The 18644-nt window shown below is 36.8% G+C and overlaps 1 protein-coding gene across 1 annotated transcript; it reads left to right on the top strand.

The window, feature by feature from the left end:
* The first annotated feature begins 1870 nt into the window (after positions 1-1870).
* On the top strand, positions 1871-17980 carry LOC132149367 (forkhead box protein K1-like). The gene is made up of 9 exons (XM_059558543.1): positions 1871-2408; positions 5162-5359; positions 11891-12047; positions 12132-12278; positions 12355-12548; positions 14861-15027; positions 15829-16086; positions 16212-16394; positions 17554-17980. Exons 1-9 carry the CDS (start codon positions 2002-2004, stop codon positions 17751-17753), a joined length of 1911 nt encoding a protein of 636 aa, XP_059414526.1. The 5' UTR covers positions 1871-2001; the 3' UTR covers positions 17754-17980.
* The last annotated feature ends 664 nt before the right edge of the window (positions 17981-18644 follow it).

The raw sequence follows: 18644 nt of genomic DNA, 5'->3' as shown, positions 1-18644 counted from the left end.
CGCTGCCGTGCACTGGAAAAACCACCACTAAAAAACAGATATTGAGAAAGAAACTGCTTTTTTTTTTTATTTACATTTACATTAACACTATTATTTTTAAATGAAATGAGCATAAGATTCACCTCTTTGGGTATTGTTTGTATACCCACTTAATCAAGTAAATCAATTCATATATAGGCTATTTAATTCTGAGTATTTATATGAGCAAGTAAATGTGCAGTTTGGCACTGTGTGTAACAGCTGCTGGAGCCTCAGTAAAGTTGACCTCAGCACTGAATGTGATGTAACCAGCTGTAATTCCATCCTACATTAAGGCCCCTTTGTTCACTTCGTCTTTAAAAATATTCTTGTCTTTCTTTGACATCTGAGAATGAAACCAAAATGCTTTTCAGACCTACAGTAGTACCTAGAAATCTTTTAAGGTCAAGATCTTTGTTGAAAGACATGTTTCATTTATTGGAAATCCAGCAGCATTTTTTCCTTCCCACTTCCTACTGACTCAATTCCCAACAGGATGAATTTTTGATTTTGACCTAGAAAGTTTTCATTATTTTTCATTACATCCTTTTCTGAGATTGGAAGACAAACCATTGCCTGATTTCAATCAAAACAGAAAAGAAACACATTAAAATGACAAAGAAAGCAAAGAATATTGTTAATACTGTTTTGTGTTGTTGTTGTTGTTGTTGTTGTTTTTCTTCTGATAAAGTAGTGCTGCATCTTTGCCAGGTCACTTCTGTAATATATATATATATATATATATATATATATATATATATATATATATATATATATATATATAGTTATCTTAGAAAGTTTTTATCTGGTTAAATAATGGACAATAAATAACTAAGAAAGGCTTATGTAAAAGGCTTGGTAAAATAATCCAGAAGGCCAGGCAGGCAAACTTTAAAGTCATTACTGACAGTAAGATTTTGAAAACATTACATCAGGGGGTAAAGGGTATTATCAAAAGAACAAAGTTTAAATGTGCATTAAATGGATGGAACATAATGAAATGCAGAAAAGTGTGAAAAGATGAAGAAATATGAGACATGCTGCATGCCTTGCAAGCACTGCAATTACATAATGTATGTTTTCCCCCTTGACTGTAGAAAAAGACATTACAATTTAAAGTAATGTTTTTTTCTACATTATAGATTAAAACGAATAACGAATGATCATTCTGAATTGTATCGAAATTGTATTTAAATCATTTAAATTCGTCATTTTTAATGGCAAACAACAGACAGTTGAACTCCTAGGTTGTTTTTTCTCAGTTTTATTTTATGTTGTATATTCATATATTTTATAGTGAAGGCAGACACCTTGTGTTGGTAAATGAAACTGCGTATAGTTTCAACTTAATTTGAACGCGTCCTTGTGAAACTCCATCATCCGGGGATTCCGTCATCCGGGGCTTGCCTCTGCCTTGTTCTTTCTCTGTTTATAAACAGAAAGAGAGCAGAATGGTCGATGAGCGGTGACGTCACTGCCCAAACCACGTCACTTTATTTTGACCTTTCAAAAGGTTTTTCATACCGAATTAGAAATAATACCCACCAAAAAAACGCGTGTGTTTAGTTACAATGCGTGTAACCACGCATGCATTCGACATCAAGAATATTTCTTTCTTTTTTATTGCCACATGTAACGCACGTGTCGTCCGGTTCCTGGAACTGCAACAATATTAACCTTTCATATGCCAGATAACTTAGAGTAAGGCCTATGAAAAATAAATAATATAAATAAATACAAAATAAATGTCTGAGACGAACTTTACGAAAAATAGTCACGATATCGCACTATTCACCGCTAACTGTTTCAAAATGAGTGAAAGGTAAACGAGGGATTAAATCGCACCCGCTCCGCTCCGATTATCCATGACGTATTTTCCACGCGCCAGCTCCATGTTTTGACTACCACCACCAACAGCAACACAGCGAACCCTGCCAACACATAGCCGTTTCGCTTGCAATCCCCTCGGTGTTTTTCAACAAAATGGCTGATTTAGGGGATGATACCGGAGCGAGAGCCCTACTGGCCCTCAAATCTGCGCCTTGTAGCCCGGTGGCCATTTCTGTCCCGCCCGTGTACACTCTCTCTTCCTCGACTTCGACCGGGATCACATCATCCATGTCCCTCTCCGCTCCGTCGCAGGCCCTCGCTCGCCTGGAAGGCAGGGACTTCGAGTTCGCCATGCGCCAGAGGACGGTCACCGTGGGGCGGAACTCGTCGCACGGATCCGTGGATGTCAACATGGGCCACTCGAGCTTCATTTCCAGGAGACATCTGCAGATCGCCTTCGAGGAGCCGCATTTCTACCTGCGCTGTCTCGGCAAGAACGGTGTGTTTGTCGACGGCGTTTTCCAGAGGAGAGGCGCACCTCCACTTCTCCTGCCGAGGGAGTAAGTTACTAAAATGAGATTTGATGCCTTACATTAGCTTCCGTGGCCAGATGGCAAGCACTTATTCACTTAGAGAGCTAGTGCACTGTACATACAAGAGATTAAATGAATGTGCTTAATGCAGCGCGTGCATAATCCCACTGAACCACATGCGAGAGAATACGAGAACTGTCAGAAACTGATTTCAAGATAGTTGCAGTTTATGATGTATAAATTGTTTTGTGCATTCATTTAGTGGGGAAAATGCAACTTTGAGTGGATTTCCAAACTTGTCTCGGCCCAGGAAAATCTGACAGTATGTTCATCAATCTGCGATTGTGAGTGTAGTAAATCAGTTAAAGGGATAGTTCCTTTATTTAGTTTATTTCTTAGGTCTATTCTACAATGTTTTCCCCCCATTAAATGTTGACCAAGCCAATCAGTTCTGTCTAAATGTTGTTGTGTTCCTTTAAAGTAATGGGATAACATGAGGGAGTGTAAACAATCAGACTTTTTACATTTTGGGCTCAATATCCATTCAGGTCCCGGATATGGATCCGTCAGTGGATCTGGATTTTCTAAGTTCAAATTGTGTGAATCCAAATGTTATACATTTATTGACCCCTGAGTGTTTGTTTTTTTGTTTGTTGAGGCTGGCGCTTAAGATGGGTTAAAATGCAAACATGAAAAGTTAAACGTTTCACATTGCAACCACAGGAACTGTGTGCATGATAGAGACTGGATCCACCACATGATTTTGTGGGCAGATGTGAGATACAGGCCGCATTTATGACACATATCAATAGTAACCGCTTTATGATCTTCTGCTGACAAAGAACAGAGGGGAAAACCTAGTGATACTATAATAAAGCACTTCGAACAGCACAGTTTGAGTAGTACATTGTTTGTACACAATCCTCATGCAGTCTTATTTGTTTATATTGTTTTGAACTGTAAATAATTATTACAGTAGTTAGTAGAAAGTCTTATAAATCTTTGAATTATTGTTTTGTTTTTTACATTTTTTTTAAATATTTCATTTCATCATTTGAGTATGATCTTATTTTATTTAAAAGTTTTTAATAGGTTTGGAATTTGATTTATTTTTGGATTTATTTTAACCAACCCACCAAAAAAAGTAGTGAAGTTTTTAAATCTTGCATTTATAATAAAATTTTGTATTTTAAAGATTTTTTTTTTCCTGTTACTTTCCATGTTTTAGTTGTTGTTCCAATTACATATAAGTTTAGCGGTATAAATGGTTATGTTTATCTCTGCAATAATCACCTTTAGAAAACCAATCTGTGAGTAGTTGATGATCTTACTTTATTAGGTGTTTTTGGTAAAGTGCACCTCAAGTAAACTGGTTTCAGTTTCAGTAATCTGTAGAGTTCATCAGAATGAAAGCAGTTCTCATGCCATTGACAGTTTTAGCTTAAATGTAAACACTAATGATTGAGAAGTGGATAAACTAGTTAACTAGATCAGACGGAAGGTCCCTGCATAGTTTTTCTGAACAGTAGTGGCTAGAGTTCAGCTCTTTGTGACTCTTAGATTTGATTAAAATCCCGATTTGGCTCTCGCGTTCATATTGAAATATCTTTTACTGTGTTTCAGACAGTGTATGCCATCTGTCTTATCATTGCAGAATAGATCTGTGGGGCTTGTTGTCATTGAGGTCAGAGCGACTATTCCTGCAGACTGCTGTGAAAACACGGACAGACTGAACCCGTAATGGGCGCATGCTAAGCCAACCATTCAAAACAACTGCAGTGCAGTGTGTATGCTGTAGCATTAAAAGTGACTTCCTTGTGCAGCACTTGTGTAAATACATCCAGTTGAGGCGGTGCACCAATTCATCATTCTCTCTGGCCGACAGTTCAAAAACTCAGAACAGGGGAGGAAGAGAGGGTGCATTTTTACTCAAATTTAGATTTTGTCCAAAAATTTGGTTTTATTATTTCAGATTGTTAACATTTTTACAGACTCAAAGACTGATCTCCTAAGCCACTGCACAAAGAAACAAAATGTAACACAATATATTAGTGCAAATAGTTTTTTTAGGCTTTACACTAGTGCATTTTCGTTTTAAATTGTATCGCTTTAACAGAATCATAATTTCTATTCATTTTCCACTGATAAGCTTTAGCTGCTTCCAGCGCTGTCTGCCTGCCTGTGTTTTCTCTTCCTTGATCGCTGTTCTGACTCAATGTCAATCATATTACACATTCATAACCCGCTCTGTCACCTGTGACAAATGTCCATTACACTTCCGTGTTCCGTTCTGTACATAAGAGACCCAGGAAAACATTTCCACGGATGAAACATGAAACTAATAAACACACGATTGTAACCGTATAACAATAGAAGTTATTCAAAACAAGCAGTGGTAGTTTAAAGTGAGTTTTAAGCAAAAATGTAGTATAAATCTTATAAATTGTCTCATATAGCATGATGCTACAGTGTGCATGAATCATCACTCAATGTGTTTTCGCTCGATCTTTTCTGAAACGCAGTGGAAATGCCAACATTGACAAGCATCAATACGTTTACACTAGTGCGTTTTCGTCTTAAAACTGTGTTTTTACTGTATTGTAAATCAATGTATTAGTGAGAATAAGAGACCTCTTTTAAAAGCATAAAAAATCTTACCAACACCAAACTTTTAAATTGTAGGTCAAAAGTTGGTGGGTTTACTGGTTTCAAGGTTCGGTGGACAAAAAGTTCTTTCCGCATATTCTAATGCCTTAAAGTGTCTATATCCTTCTCTACAGGTGCACATTTCGATTTCCCAGTACGGTGGTAAAGATTCAGTTTACAGCGCTGTACCACAAGGAGATGCAGAAGGAGGAGGCTCCTGTGTCCCCCGTGATACCCCTTTACCCTCAAATCTCTCCACTGAAAATCAGCATTCCAGAAAATGACTTCAGAACTATGATGAGTCCCCTGCCTTCACCGACAGGAACTATTAGGTATGACTTTATCCGAATTGACCACGCACAGAAAAAACGTTTCATTAGAGAACCAGTTCTTTTGCAGATCTTTTTGAAAGTAGATTTTGTTGTCATATTGTTGCTGAAATGCAAACTCAGGTTTTGGTTTAGAAAAAAAAAGAAAAGCAAAAACCTGCAGCGCAATTTTGTATTTGCTGTGCAAAACTGCAGTATTGAAAATATTATCAATAAAGACAACAAAACAATAGGTTTTGCATATTCTTATTATTTTGTCTGTAGTTTAAGCAAAAGTCAGATTTGAATGCATTTCTAAATTTAATGCTGCAGCAGCAGAATTTGCATGCAAAGGTGATGCTTGATTTTGATGCGTTTAAAGCTGTCAGGCTTCATTGTAAATGTAGTCAGATGCAAAAGTGGTGGGAAAAGCCTGCCCCTGGTGGCCTCTCTGCTCTTCTGCACCACGTGTGGCTCTCACAGTGAGCGTGCTGTGTGCACATACCATATATGGCATGTGCTGAGCTTGGAGCGCTCTGATTGGTCAGTCGGAAAGTGTTGTGGTTTGTTGTTTTGAGCCACAGATAGTTTCCTCTCTCCGAGGCCTCCAAACACCCCCTTCATCCCACTTCTTGGACTGTTTCTACACCCAACACAAACAGACACATGCTTTCTGTCCTTCCTGATTCCTCTTCACTTACTGGGGGGGAGTATTTCCTTCTATTCAGCTCTACAAGGGTTGGAACTAGTTATCGACGGCTGAGCTGCACTTCTACTGTAATATTTTTCTCTTGTAGGATACACTCAGCGTGGAGTGATAGATTAGGGACATTTCCCAGATTGTCAGCCTGCTGCACAAACAGCAGATGTGCGTAAACCTTTGAATTCCCCACACATGGAGCTACTTGAACAACTGCCATGTACAGTACAACCTGCAATATCAGCCTCTCCTTTGCGCATGTTTGACCCCACTGTCTGTTTTCCTTCTGCAGGTTTTTTTTTGTTTGTTTGTTTTTTAATTAATAGAATAGTACAATTTTGATGTTGGATAACACTTGACAATGAGGTTGACATCAGTTATGCATAAGTATTATAACTAACATTGAGCTACCTTTTTTTCTTCATTGTTAATTGATGTTTGTTCCTGATAAATTAAGTATTGTTAATATATATTGTTCACTATCATCTAAAGATTTGGTGTCTACACGATAAAAAAAAGTTTTTAATAATTTCTCTTATGCTAAACAAGGCTGCATTTGTTTGATAAAAAAATAACAGTACAGACAGTAATATTGTGAAATATTACAATTTAAAATGGCAATTGTTTTTATAATGTAAATTATTCCTGTAATGTCATCACTCCAGTCAGACAGTGTCACAATATCCTTCAGATATCATTCTTATATGCTGATTTTAGGGACGCACAATATTGGATTTTTGCCGATATCCGATATGCAGATATATTTCAGATATATTTATTTACAACTGATTTTCGCGGATGCCAATACCAATATATTTTCTTTTGTTTGGAAAGTCTTTCCCGTGCAGAGATTATAAACAAATTATTTTTTGTTTTGGTTCGTTTTAATAAAAACTTGCTCATTAGAATTAAATAAAAAACAATTAAGTTCTTCTATATGAAAGCTTTGAAAATAACTATGAATCAACTATAAATCAATCACTGCGTTTGTTTTCCAGACAGATGCAGTGGTAACCTTAACATTTTATTTGAACATTGAAAATGTGTAAAACAAAAAAAAATAAAAAATCCAATACAATATACAATCTTTTAGAGCTCCTTATATTAAAGTTTTCATAATCCATTTGAAAATTTGTGTATTTCATTTTCATTTTATTACAAGTAGGCCAACAGCGCCCCCTAAGTAAATAAAATGTCTTATCAGAGAGGCATTGGACCCGGGGACTCTTCCGCACAAAGGATGCATCATTCTGTACTTTCATTCATCATTCAACTTTTAATCATCATTCAGGAAAAAGTTCACTTCAAGAATGACCACACTGCTGACATGATCTTATCGCTAGCACACCCTGAGCACATATGAGTTATTCATCTTATTGGCAGGGCATATCGGCATAATTTTTCATGTCGGGCCAAAGCCGATATTTACATTTTAAGCCATTATCGGCTGCTTCCTATAACTTTCCGAAAATATTGTGTATCCCTAGTAGGGCTGGACGATTATGGCCTAAAATCAAAACCTCGGTTAACTAAACATTTTACCTCGATTACGATTAAAGAACGATTATTTTGTTTCGTTTTTTTTTTTTTTTTTTTTTTCTTAAAGTTCAATGACAAGGTTTGTACTGTAAGCAGGGCTGTAGCTGGGGTTAGAAGGGCCCCGGTGCACGTTGTACCAGTGGGCCCTGTTTAAAAGAGTTTAATTTGTATGTTCGTTCTATTTATTTGTTTGTGCTATTTACACAGAGTTTAAGTTTTTTCAAGTTTGTAAGTGTCCAGGTACAGAAACCGAAAAATTAAAGGTAAAATAGCACTGTAAAAATTAAACATAGTCAAACCAAAATTCAGACACCTTCAACAAGAACTCAATAGTTAAACTGTCAGAACAAATTCGTCTTGATAATATCAGACAACTTTGATAGAAAGATATGTAATGGATTACAATCAAACAAAACTTCAGACAACAGTCAATACTTTGTTGGCCAATTACCAATCAATGATTAATTGTGTTCAGTCTGTGGTGTAAAAAGGTTGCGTTAGCAATTCCGCAAAGGAGAACTCAGTTCAGTGTTACTGTCTGTGAGATGCGGCTCTCTCCGCGTGCGCACCGAGCACAGCGCGAGTGACCAGCTGCTCAGTTCAGCTTTTCCGCGTCTTGTGTTTGAATGCTTTAAAGTTTTTTGAATGGTGGCAAGGCTTAATAACACGTGAAAATGATATGCTTTCATGGCGACACGCAGCAGCTTTCTGTCAACTGTCCTGAGCGTCTTTTTAGACTGGCCTCAGCCAGACGGTTGAGATCGACTAGTAAAGGTGGGATATTTTTTCCTATTGAAAGCGTGATCTGACATCATAGCTCACTATCAGCAGTTATTTTATCTATGTTCGTAACATTTTTTTTTTACAGATTATTGCTCGGTGTAAGAGATAAAGATAATAAAGTAAAAAAAAAAAATTTAAAATTAAGAAAAAAATTAAGTCGGTTAGAGGTTCTGAATGTCGGTTTCGATTACTTTCCGATTAATCATCCAGCCCTAATCCCTAGCTGATTTGCTGCTCAAGAATGCAAATGAATAGAAAGTTCATAAGAACATCATCTAATTTAAATATTTTGTAACAATGTAAATATCCTTACTGTCATTTCTGATTAATTAAATGCATCCTTGCTGGATAAAAGTATTGATTAAAAAATCTTACCAACCTCAAACTTTTGAATGATAGTTTATCCTATGGAAATGTACATGAATACATGTTGAAACAGTAGGCTATTTGTCACTCATTCTTAGTTCATAATTGCATAACATATTAGTTAAAGTCAACTGTTTTAACCTTGTTGTTAAGTGTTACCAATAAAACTAGATGTTGGGTTGAATTTGGGGTGAATTATTATTTTTTTTTATTCAGAAAAGATGTCTGGAAGTTAAATGGGTTAATGATCAGTTGGTTTAATAGTTGTCTTCGGTAAATCATTACTGCACATGACCCTTTGGAATCACGTGGCTGTGTTTCACTAACCTTCACTGTTTATAACACATTATGTTTTGAACTTGATGAGCACTGAAAGTGGCGGCATGTTATTGCTTTTTAATATAAATGCAATTCGTTATGCATATTTGTTGACCCAAAACAGGTTTGAATGAGTTCATCACATCTAGTCTAGTAAATCTAAATCTAGTAAACTGGTCATTTCTAAAAGGCTTTTGGACAGTATATATAAATATAACCCTGAATGTGTAAAAAAATATCATATTTATATATCATATATTTTATTTAATAGTATAAAATTGTATTAAATTATTGGATTATTTTTGTATATATTTGTTCACTTTTGTGCCATAAACAATGTTATTACTGTGTTGGAACATCATTTGATGCCTAATGTAAAATCTGGGTTCTTTGATTTGACTTTGGGCCCATTAGGATCCTTTGGGATTGGTTCCATTTTATGATATAAACTCCAAATCGAAATTTCTTGGACATATATTTTACTTTTAAATTATTTTATTTATTTTTACATATACTTGATACACATTTAGTATAGAAGTTTCAGTTCTAGTACAGAAGTTTTAAGCTGAATTTTTTTGCTTGTCCTTAAGTTGTTTTTGTAATACGGTCCAGCTGTTGTGAAAATGCTGCCTCAGGACTGGACTTCAACCCAATGCACCCTGCCCGCTGTGCCCTCATGCACACAATTGCCTTCCCCCGGCCGCTCAGAGAAACCGGTTTGTCTCTGCCCGCACAACACAATGGAGCCTGCAGTACAACATCCTTATCTGAGCGCTCTGTTGTGCCCTGCTGTCAGAAAGCCAGTGGTAAAAAAAATAACAGAGCGAGTGAAGGAATGGTGGGGTGTGTCTGTGTTACGGGAGACTTACTGAACTGTAGTCAATAAACAACAGCCTTAAAATAGCTTGGCTCAGGATGCACTTCTGTCACTATCAGTCTAAATAATAGTTATTATTGTTACATTTCGGAAAACCCTGCGGCTAATGGCTTAGTTATTATTTTGTTTGTTTATCTGAACGGTTGGGTTTATTGGGCACGGGGCCACTTACTGGCACATTGTTTTTTTATGTCAGGTGCATAACAAGGGTTATAATATAGCTTATAATGTTGTGGGTTATTTTCAACATTACCACAGGCAGTCAATTTAACATGTCCCTCTGTGTAAAAACAATTGGGAAACATGTTTATACTGACAAAATACACTTAAAATCGGGGCTAAAAAGGCAAGCAAGTTGGAGGGTTAAAAAGCAGAAACTTGAAGCATGGATTTTTCCCCCAAAATTAACTTAAGCTGTAAAGTGTTGATCGGGATGGCTGTTATAGATGGATGTGGTTGTTCTGGTTGTGTGGTAGTATTTTACGCAAACAGTGCTTTATCTAGAGATTCACAGTAAAATTGTAACATTAAGTTTTTTCTGATTAATATTGACTATTTATTGGTCGATATTGGATGTTTAGTTTTCTAAAAAAGAGTCAAGATTTGCAATATTGGCCACAACATGAAAATGAACTATTGCTACTTAGTGAAAAGAACCAGGTTTTCTTTCTGTGCTTGTCGTGATGTTTATATTAGGGGGGGGTTGTACGTTATCATTCAAAAGTTTAGTTTTTTCTTTTGAAAGAAATTAATAACTTTATGTAGCAAGAAGTGACAGTGAAGACATTTATAATGTTACAAAATATTTATATTTCAAATGCTGCTCTTTGGAACTTTCTGTTCATCAAAGGATCCCGAAAAAAAATGTCTGTTTTCACCAAAATAATTATATGGTAAGCGGATATAAAGCCAATATAATAATAATATTTGTTTTTTATAATATATTTAAGACATTTGAAATCATTTGACAATGGATTAAAAAATAAATGTGTAAAATAAACATACTTCTACTTTAGATGACAAAGTATTTTTCACAAAGAAATAAATATATATTTAATAAAAATTTTATTAAAAAGGAAGTAAACACTGTAACCAGCTGGGCACTGAGTGTTATGGGAAGTTTGCGTGCACTGGGAATCATATTTTTCAAATAAAGCCAAGGTAAACCCTCATTTTACATACAGCACACAGAGAAAATGACATGAATATGACAGTGGGCAAATGCATAAACCACAGCATCATTTGAAAGCATGAGTTAAAAGTAAAGCATTTAATTCACACGCACTGATCGGCACACAGAGAACACGCGATCATGCTGGATAAAAATGCACACTTCACTAGATCTCACAGCTGGATTTGACTAAGTTTGCAAGGTTTGTGAAATTAAATGTTCATTAGCCATTCAAAGATTTGTTTAAATTATATAAATGAGTATTTGCTTAATGCTGACGGCAGATTAGAAAGTATTATAATGTTTGCCTTTCTATTACTAATAATATAAAATCAATCGTTATAATACTTTTTGTATACATTAATTCCTTTGTTTAACTGTTCTATATGATTATTAGACACACTTGTATCTGTATTAGACCAACAGTTAACGACAACAGCAAACGAGGGAGAATGTGAGCTGTGTGCGCTCAGGTGTACCGTCAAAATGAAAGTCCCACCTCAAACACCTCGGTAACGCAGAAAAACTTATCGACCAATGCAATATTTGAAAAATGCAAAATATCGGCCGATATATCGGCCTTGGCGATATATCGGTCGACCACTAAATAGTACTGTTTTACAGGGTTTTTTTTATCAATTAATTGCAGCCTTCGTGAGCACTAACGAATGCCTTTAAACATTAACATTGAACTGGAATATAAAAATAATAATGAGGCATGTTCCTTTAATCTCTGATCTTCTTGGACTGTTATAGATGATGACCTCTATACACCTTTCTGCTCATCTTTTCTCCACCCAGCGTTCCCAATTCCTGCCCAGCGAGCCCTCGGGGTGCAGGTTCCTCGGGATATCGCTACGGGCACAACATCACCTCAGATCTCCAACTGGCAGCAGAGTACGCAGCCAAAGCTGTGTCAGAACAGCACTCTGAAGCAACAGGAGGAGACAGTCCTAAGGTAAGAACCTCCAGCATCCTAATGCATGTCAGTGTCAATATCAGTATGTTTGTTCACAAGATTCATGGTCCGCTATTCCTTCAGGATGAGTCCAAACCTCCATACTCATACGCTCAGCTGATAGTCCAGGCCATCTCGTCAGCACCGGACAGACAGCTAACACTAAGTGGCATCTACGCTCACATCACCAAGCATTATCCCTACTACAGGACAGCCGACAAAGGCTGGCAGGTCAGTTTATTTGCGAAAATTAAATTTTGTTGGTTTGTCATGTTTGTGTGCTAATTTGGTTCTCATTTCGCTCCAGAACTCCATTAGACACAACCTGTCTCTGAACCGCTACTTTATTAAAGTGCCGCGCTCACAGGAAGAGCCAGGCAAAGGTTCGTTCTGGCGTGTGGACCCCTCATCGGAGTCCAAGTTGGTGGAACAGGCCTTTAGAAAGCGCCGGCAGAGAGGAGTGTCCTGCTTCCGCACACCCTTCGGCCCGCTGTCTTCGAGGTGAGATGATTAAACCCCCCACTTTTACTTTGCATGCACCCACTGTCCCCTTAAAACACTCACACTGTCTGATGTAATAGAAGCCTGCTTAGCCTATTCTGTTTCCCTTTTTATTCCCCTTCTGTCTGTTTCTTCACTGGGCAGAACAAAGTAAGTCTGCCACCTCTTTGTATTTGATCCGTTTCATTTGATTAAGGAGTCATTTGGTAAAGCAGCATAAATCACACCCATCCTTGTGCTCTCTGCCTTTAACAAATCCATGGCGATTTGCAGATTGAAATGCTTCTGACTGTCTTGTTGCGCGCAGTGTTTCTGCTGTTTATCAGCGCTGTTTCATCTGGCTATAAACTAGTTTAAATCATGAGCCATTTGGGTTTGTCAATGAATTTGAGTGCTTCACACTGGATCTCACAGCACTGTTTAGTGTCGTGTGACTGAGAACATCAGCGAGTAAACTCATCTATTCTAGTGAGCTCCCGCTGTGCTGCTGCTTGAACTTTGAGCCAAGCAGATAAATGCTCCATGTGGTGAGGTTCAAATGAGCCACACGGTTTCATTCTGCTAATAGCACATAAACATTTATCCAACTCTTGTTATCATTTTATCTAGGAAAATTAAATTGCGATAATTATCGTTATCGTTTCATCCACTAGACCTAATATAAAAAATTGCAGTGTTTTAGTATTTTAGTAGGAGGTACCATTTCACCAGGTGACTGGCTGATGGGATCCTGCAAGACATTCACAGATTAATAATTAATTTATCTTTGGATCAACTAACCCATTCAGTGTCAAGAAATTGATATCAGTGTTAAGCAATTGATAATTTTCAACAAAGACACTTTAAATTGGCAAAAAGTGGCAGTAAAGACAGTTTTACAAAAATGTTACAAAATCTTTTTTTTCTTCTTTTGAACTTTTCATTCACCAAAAGAATCCCAATAATAATATAAAATAACGCAAAATTAAACACTGCTGTCCTGCTTAATGTTTTTGTATATATCTATTATTAACGTTGTGATACAATTATGCAAAGTTTAACATTACAAATGGTAGTGATTAACATTGGTTACTTAGTAACTAGTTAGTTAATTAGTAATACATAACATTACATTATCATTACAAGGCATATGTTAATAAATAAAACAAAATTATAAGTAGTAGTTTAGTATTTTTCCGTTTTCATGTTACCATAGTAATGTATTGTCATGACAGTTAAAGGTGCAATTAGGAGATCTTGGGAAATGCTATCATTAGCCTGATTAGCACTGAAATCGAATGCCCAAGTCTCCCTACAAATGCCGTCCAAAGATCCCTGAACGCATTTATGCTCACAGACCAGAATACCAGAGACAACATGATTACAATAGGCTACATCAGCAGTTCCCAATTCCAGTCCATGTTTTAAAGTGAAGTAAACCCCTGCTCAGGCAGTAGGGAGCAATGAACACGGTGTAGGGATCATATCGATTGGAACACAGTTCATTCACGTAGCTCGGGTTGGTCATCTGAATCAGGTGTGTTAACTAAGCGAGACATGTAAAATATGTGCGCGAGCACTGGAATTGGGAACTGCTGGGCTACATCGTGTCATTAACCAGCAAGAAAACTTTAAAAGTACTACAGTACCAGGAAGGAAGACCGGGTTGGTGATGTTTGCCTCCCATTCTATGAATGTGCTAATGACGTATTCTGTCTGCGCGAACAGGGTGCCCAGAGGTATGTAGATAAATACATTGACAGGCAGGTAGGAAAGCTATTTAAAATGCTCATTTTGATTGGACGTACATTTCTTGGTCCTACACCTTTCACAGAATATATAAATGCAGATAAATACATTTAAACCACTTAACTTAATGATTGCTATCAGGATATGAAGAGACTTTCAACCAGTATAACAAAAAATGTTTCTGAAGACAATCACCTATTGAACCTTTAATGTAAGCCCCCACCCCCATCTAAAATTGAGTTTGGCTAATGAGGTGCCATCTATTTAAAGGCCATTTATTTTTGTAAAAGCAAAGTGTCCCATCTCTGCACCTATGTTGGCACCAACCCATTATTTGCTAGTGTCACCCCAAACTCACACGAAAAGAACAGTGTTTTGAAAGCTTCTCCCTCAAACAATTCACACTTCTTAAAGTTGTTAAAAGTTTAACATTGGAAAATGTTTCCATTCAAATTGTCCCACTTTGACCCTGCTTGGCGAGGAACATCTGAACAACTATGTGTAGCATTCACCATGTGTTTGAGAGTTTCTGTGTGGCAGGATGTCAGTTGCGTGTGACTGACCGATCATTCTGTTGGTTTCAGGAGCGCTCCAGCATCTCCCACCCACTCCGGCCTCCTCTCTCCACACTCGAGCGGCCTCCAGACCCCTGAGTGCCTGTCACGGGAAGGATCACCAGTGTCTCATGAGCATGACTTTGGTTCTAAGCTTGCTTCTGTGCCTGAGTACCGATACTCCCAGAGTGCACCAGGTGAGCATGTTTCCTTTCATAGCACAGCAGTACCGACTGACTGCACAGCAGTTTTTGGATATAAAGTCTCCAAACAGAAACAATACTAACTTGCCTACATTTTTTCAGTACTATGTTTTTCAGTATAGTATATTAATGTATAATTGGGCATTAATATAGCATTTGACAATTAAGCAGATGTGATTTGCTATATAATACATTTAAAAACAATTATTTTAAATTGTAATAATATATCACAATATTACATTTTTTAATGTATTTTTGATCAAATAAATGCAGGCTTGATGAGCAGAAGAAACTTCTTTCAAAAACATTAAAAATAGTAATGTTTCCAAACTTTTGGTCTGTACTGTATATATATATATATATATATATGGCTTACCATGAGTGTACTGTTTGTATCTGGTTAAGAATGGAAAAATCTGTTACTAATTATTTAGTTATTAATTGAAAATGCCCTATTGTATGACACACACACAACCTTACAAGCTCATAGTTTCAATAGTCATCACTTTTTCCAAAAGTTTTCCCAGAAGTTCCTGGAAGGCATTTTGTTCCATCTTATTTGTAGCAAAAATTTGTAGCACTGTATTATTATTATTTTATTTTTTATTTTTTTCTTAGTTTCATACAAGGTTTTTTTTTCATTTGGGTTCATTTTGTTTGTTTGTTTTCAGTTTTTTTGTTATAACTTGTAATGTCGCTAACTACTTTTTTTATCTTTGCTATCTTAGCAAGCTACTATTTCAGTGTCACTTCTCAAGCCTAAATATATTTTCTGGGATTCCTCTCGTCTCTCAGGCTCTCCAGTGAGCGCTCAGCCTGTAATCATGGCTGTGCCTCCTCAGTCCACAGCCGCGATGCCCAAGCCTGTGGCCTACATGCCTGCCTCCATCATTAGCTCCTCCCAGGCCTCTGGTCAGGCCATCCATGTGGTGCAGCAGGCGCCAGCTGTCACCATGGTCCGTGTATTGACCACCTCGACCAGCTCCCCAAATGGCTACATCCTGGCTAACACCACCTCTTCGGGCTCTGGAGAGGTACATGGAGATCAGAGAGGTACAACTACCCGTTATTTCTTTTTTATTGCAAATAATTTTTTGCAAAATCTACATGGATGTCAAGTTGTTAAAATGTGCACTCTCTATGAACAGGCCTTAACAGTCTGTCTATGGTCTGTGTAGGTGCAGTGGAGGAGATGCCTGTGGTTGGCAGTAGAGTGATTCAGGCTGTAGGGAGTCACGTAAGCTCGGTCAATAGAGGGCAGCAGAGCTACACTGTTGTCCAGCAGAGCGCCATTCACCAGCTTCCTGTGCAGACCATTGCTCAGAATGGTAAACATGCTCTTCCTGTGACCAGTGCTTACGGTAAATTACGTGTGCATTGTTATGAAGCCAGTAAATGTGAAATTTACGGTGCATGATTATTTTTTTTACTTGCTTTAAATGTAAGCATCGTAACATACTTTTTTTTTTGTCCAGATCTATTCATTTAAAATACATAGAAATGCAATTCATGCATGCAATGAATGGATACAACCTTTCCATCATGAGTTTAATTCATTTTGTTAATTTTTTTTTAAGGTTTTGAAATTCTTTTAAAAAAAGTTTGTTTTTCAAATAGTTACAGCTTATCAATGATACTAAAATAACACCAAATTAAATAAAACACAATATGAATTTACTATCAGTTTAAATAGACCTAAAATGAAAACGCAAAATATAAAAATAAAATCAAATTATGAAATAACCTATAACAGGTTATCAGTGATACTAAAATAACACTAAATAAACTAAAGCGAAGTAAAACACACAGCTAAATTACTTAAAATTTTAAAAAATGAAAATGGAAACATAACATCTAAGTCATAATACAAAGAGGTGGAAACATAACATCATAATAAAATGTAAAAAAAAATGTGAGAGGAAAAAAAAACAGTTTATCAGTGATACTAAAATAAAACGGTCATGATGTAACCAAGATGATGGTGGGGAAAAAACTAAAACTTAATATTATTTCAGCAGACCCTCAGGACTGTGTGTCTGGTTCAGTAAGTCTTTTAAAATATCAGATAATTTTGACCTTTTTATGACAAGGCAAGATTAGTTCAGGTTGTAAAATATAATGTAGTTCCTGACTGTTAAACCTATTCCTGTGGATTATACGGTTTCTACTAAAGATGTTTAACTGATGTATTTTAAAAGTAACACCTGAATGCATTGTATAATTTTAAATGTCTTGTCTGTTTTTTTTTGTTAATAGCATGATTTTGTTATATACTCATGTTCTGATTCTGAAATGGCATTAAAAAATAATGAATAAATACTGGTATTCATGAATGATTATTACTTTTAGTTTTTTTATTATACATTTTATTTATATATTTATGTATTGGAAATTATATAAAAGTGTTGAAAATCATGAATACAAAGCCAGCATGAAAACAAATTGTACATTTGTTTTAAACTAGACTACATTTTTCTGTTTCTAGTCATTGAGCTGTAACCATTTTCTTTGTGTCATCAGCTCTTACCAATCCTCTTCAGATCTTGGCTGCGCAGGCTTCAACATCCCCACCTGTGCTGGTCAACAGGCCCTCCGGCATGAAAACCAACGAATCCAGCATCAACGAGCCCGAGCCCAAGCGGCCCAAAATGGAGGAGGACAGTGTCGCTCCCGTCCCTCAGCCTGTAATTGTTGCAATGAACCAAGAGGCCAGCAAATGAACGAGTGAGTGAGCGAGTGAGCGAGCGAGTGAGCCGACTACCGATCTTTAAAGCACATCTCGCAATGTCGTTAAACATGTTGAGGGAAACGTGTTTGGTTTTCTTTAAAACAAGAACTTCAAAGTTTTGTAAACGCCCGACACGGGTAACTGTTCGAATGTCTTTGTAAGAAAAGGTTGTTGTTTCATGAGGGTAAATTCATTGAGCAGCATTAAAATTCAATGCTCTCACAGTTTTAATTTTGTAGGGGTTTTTAATCTTGTAAGAATGTTTGAAAGAAGTGTGAAGAGTGGTACACGTGCTTAAAGACACCAGCTAGGCACGTGTGCCCAGGTAGTTCCTCACAAGGTACAGCTGAGAGAGAGTTCTTCTTTTTTCGGGATGGGGTGGGACCAATACCTATGCAGCTATTACAGTCTGAGACCGTGAGTGTCTCTGAAATGAAGCAGTATATAAGAAGGGTCACAGGAAGCTGTGCGTCCCTGCAGTTACCTGTGCGGCCTTTGTGAGGATTTATTTATCTCTCTGTTTAAAAGAAAAAAGGCTGTCTTTAATGAAATAAGATTGTTACAACTCAAAGCAGAAATTAATAGATATAACAGAGGCCTTTTCTAGCTGGAGTCCTTTAACCTACATTATTATAGTGTATATCTTTCTTTCTTGCTTACTACAAAGAGAAATGTCTAGAAGAATTCTAATTTCATGATTGGTTTATGTTTAGCGCAAAAATGAATGAATGTAAGAGCCATTTGTTTTGACTCCTGACACCCACTTTTGACCTAAACAATATATTAAACCATTAGAATTTGTATGTGGATACATTTTTGATGTTTCGTGAAGCTCAGTCCATCCCGATTAGCACTTCTGCGCAACATCAACGGATGAATGCAA

Source organism: Carassius carassius, chromosome 9, assembly GCF_963082965.1.
Source record: "Carassius carassius chromosome 9, fCarCar2.1, whole genome shotgun sequence".
In the NCBI taxonomy this organism is placed as follows: Eukaryota; Metazoa; Chordata; class Actinopteri; order Cypriniformes; family Cyprinidae; genus Carassius; species Carassius carassius.
This window is presented reverse-complemented; position numbering and strand designations above follow the sequence as displayed.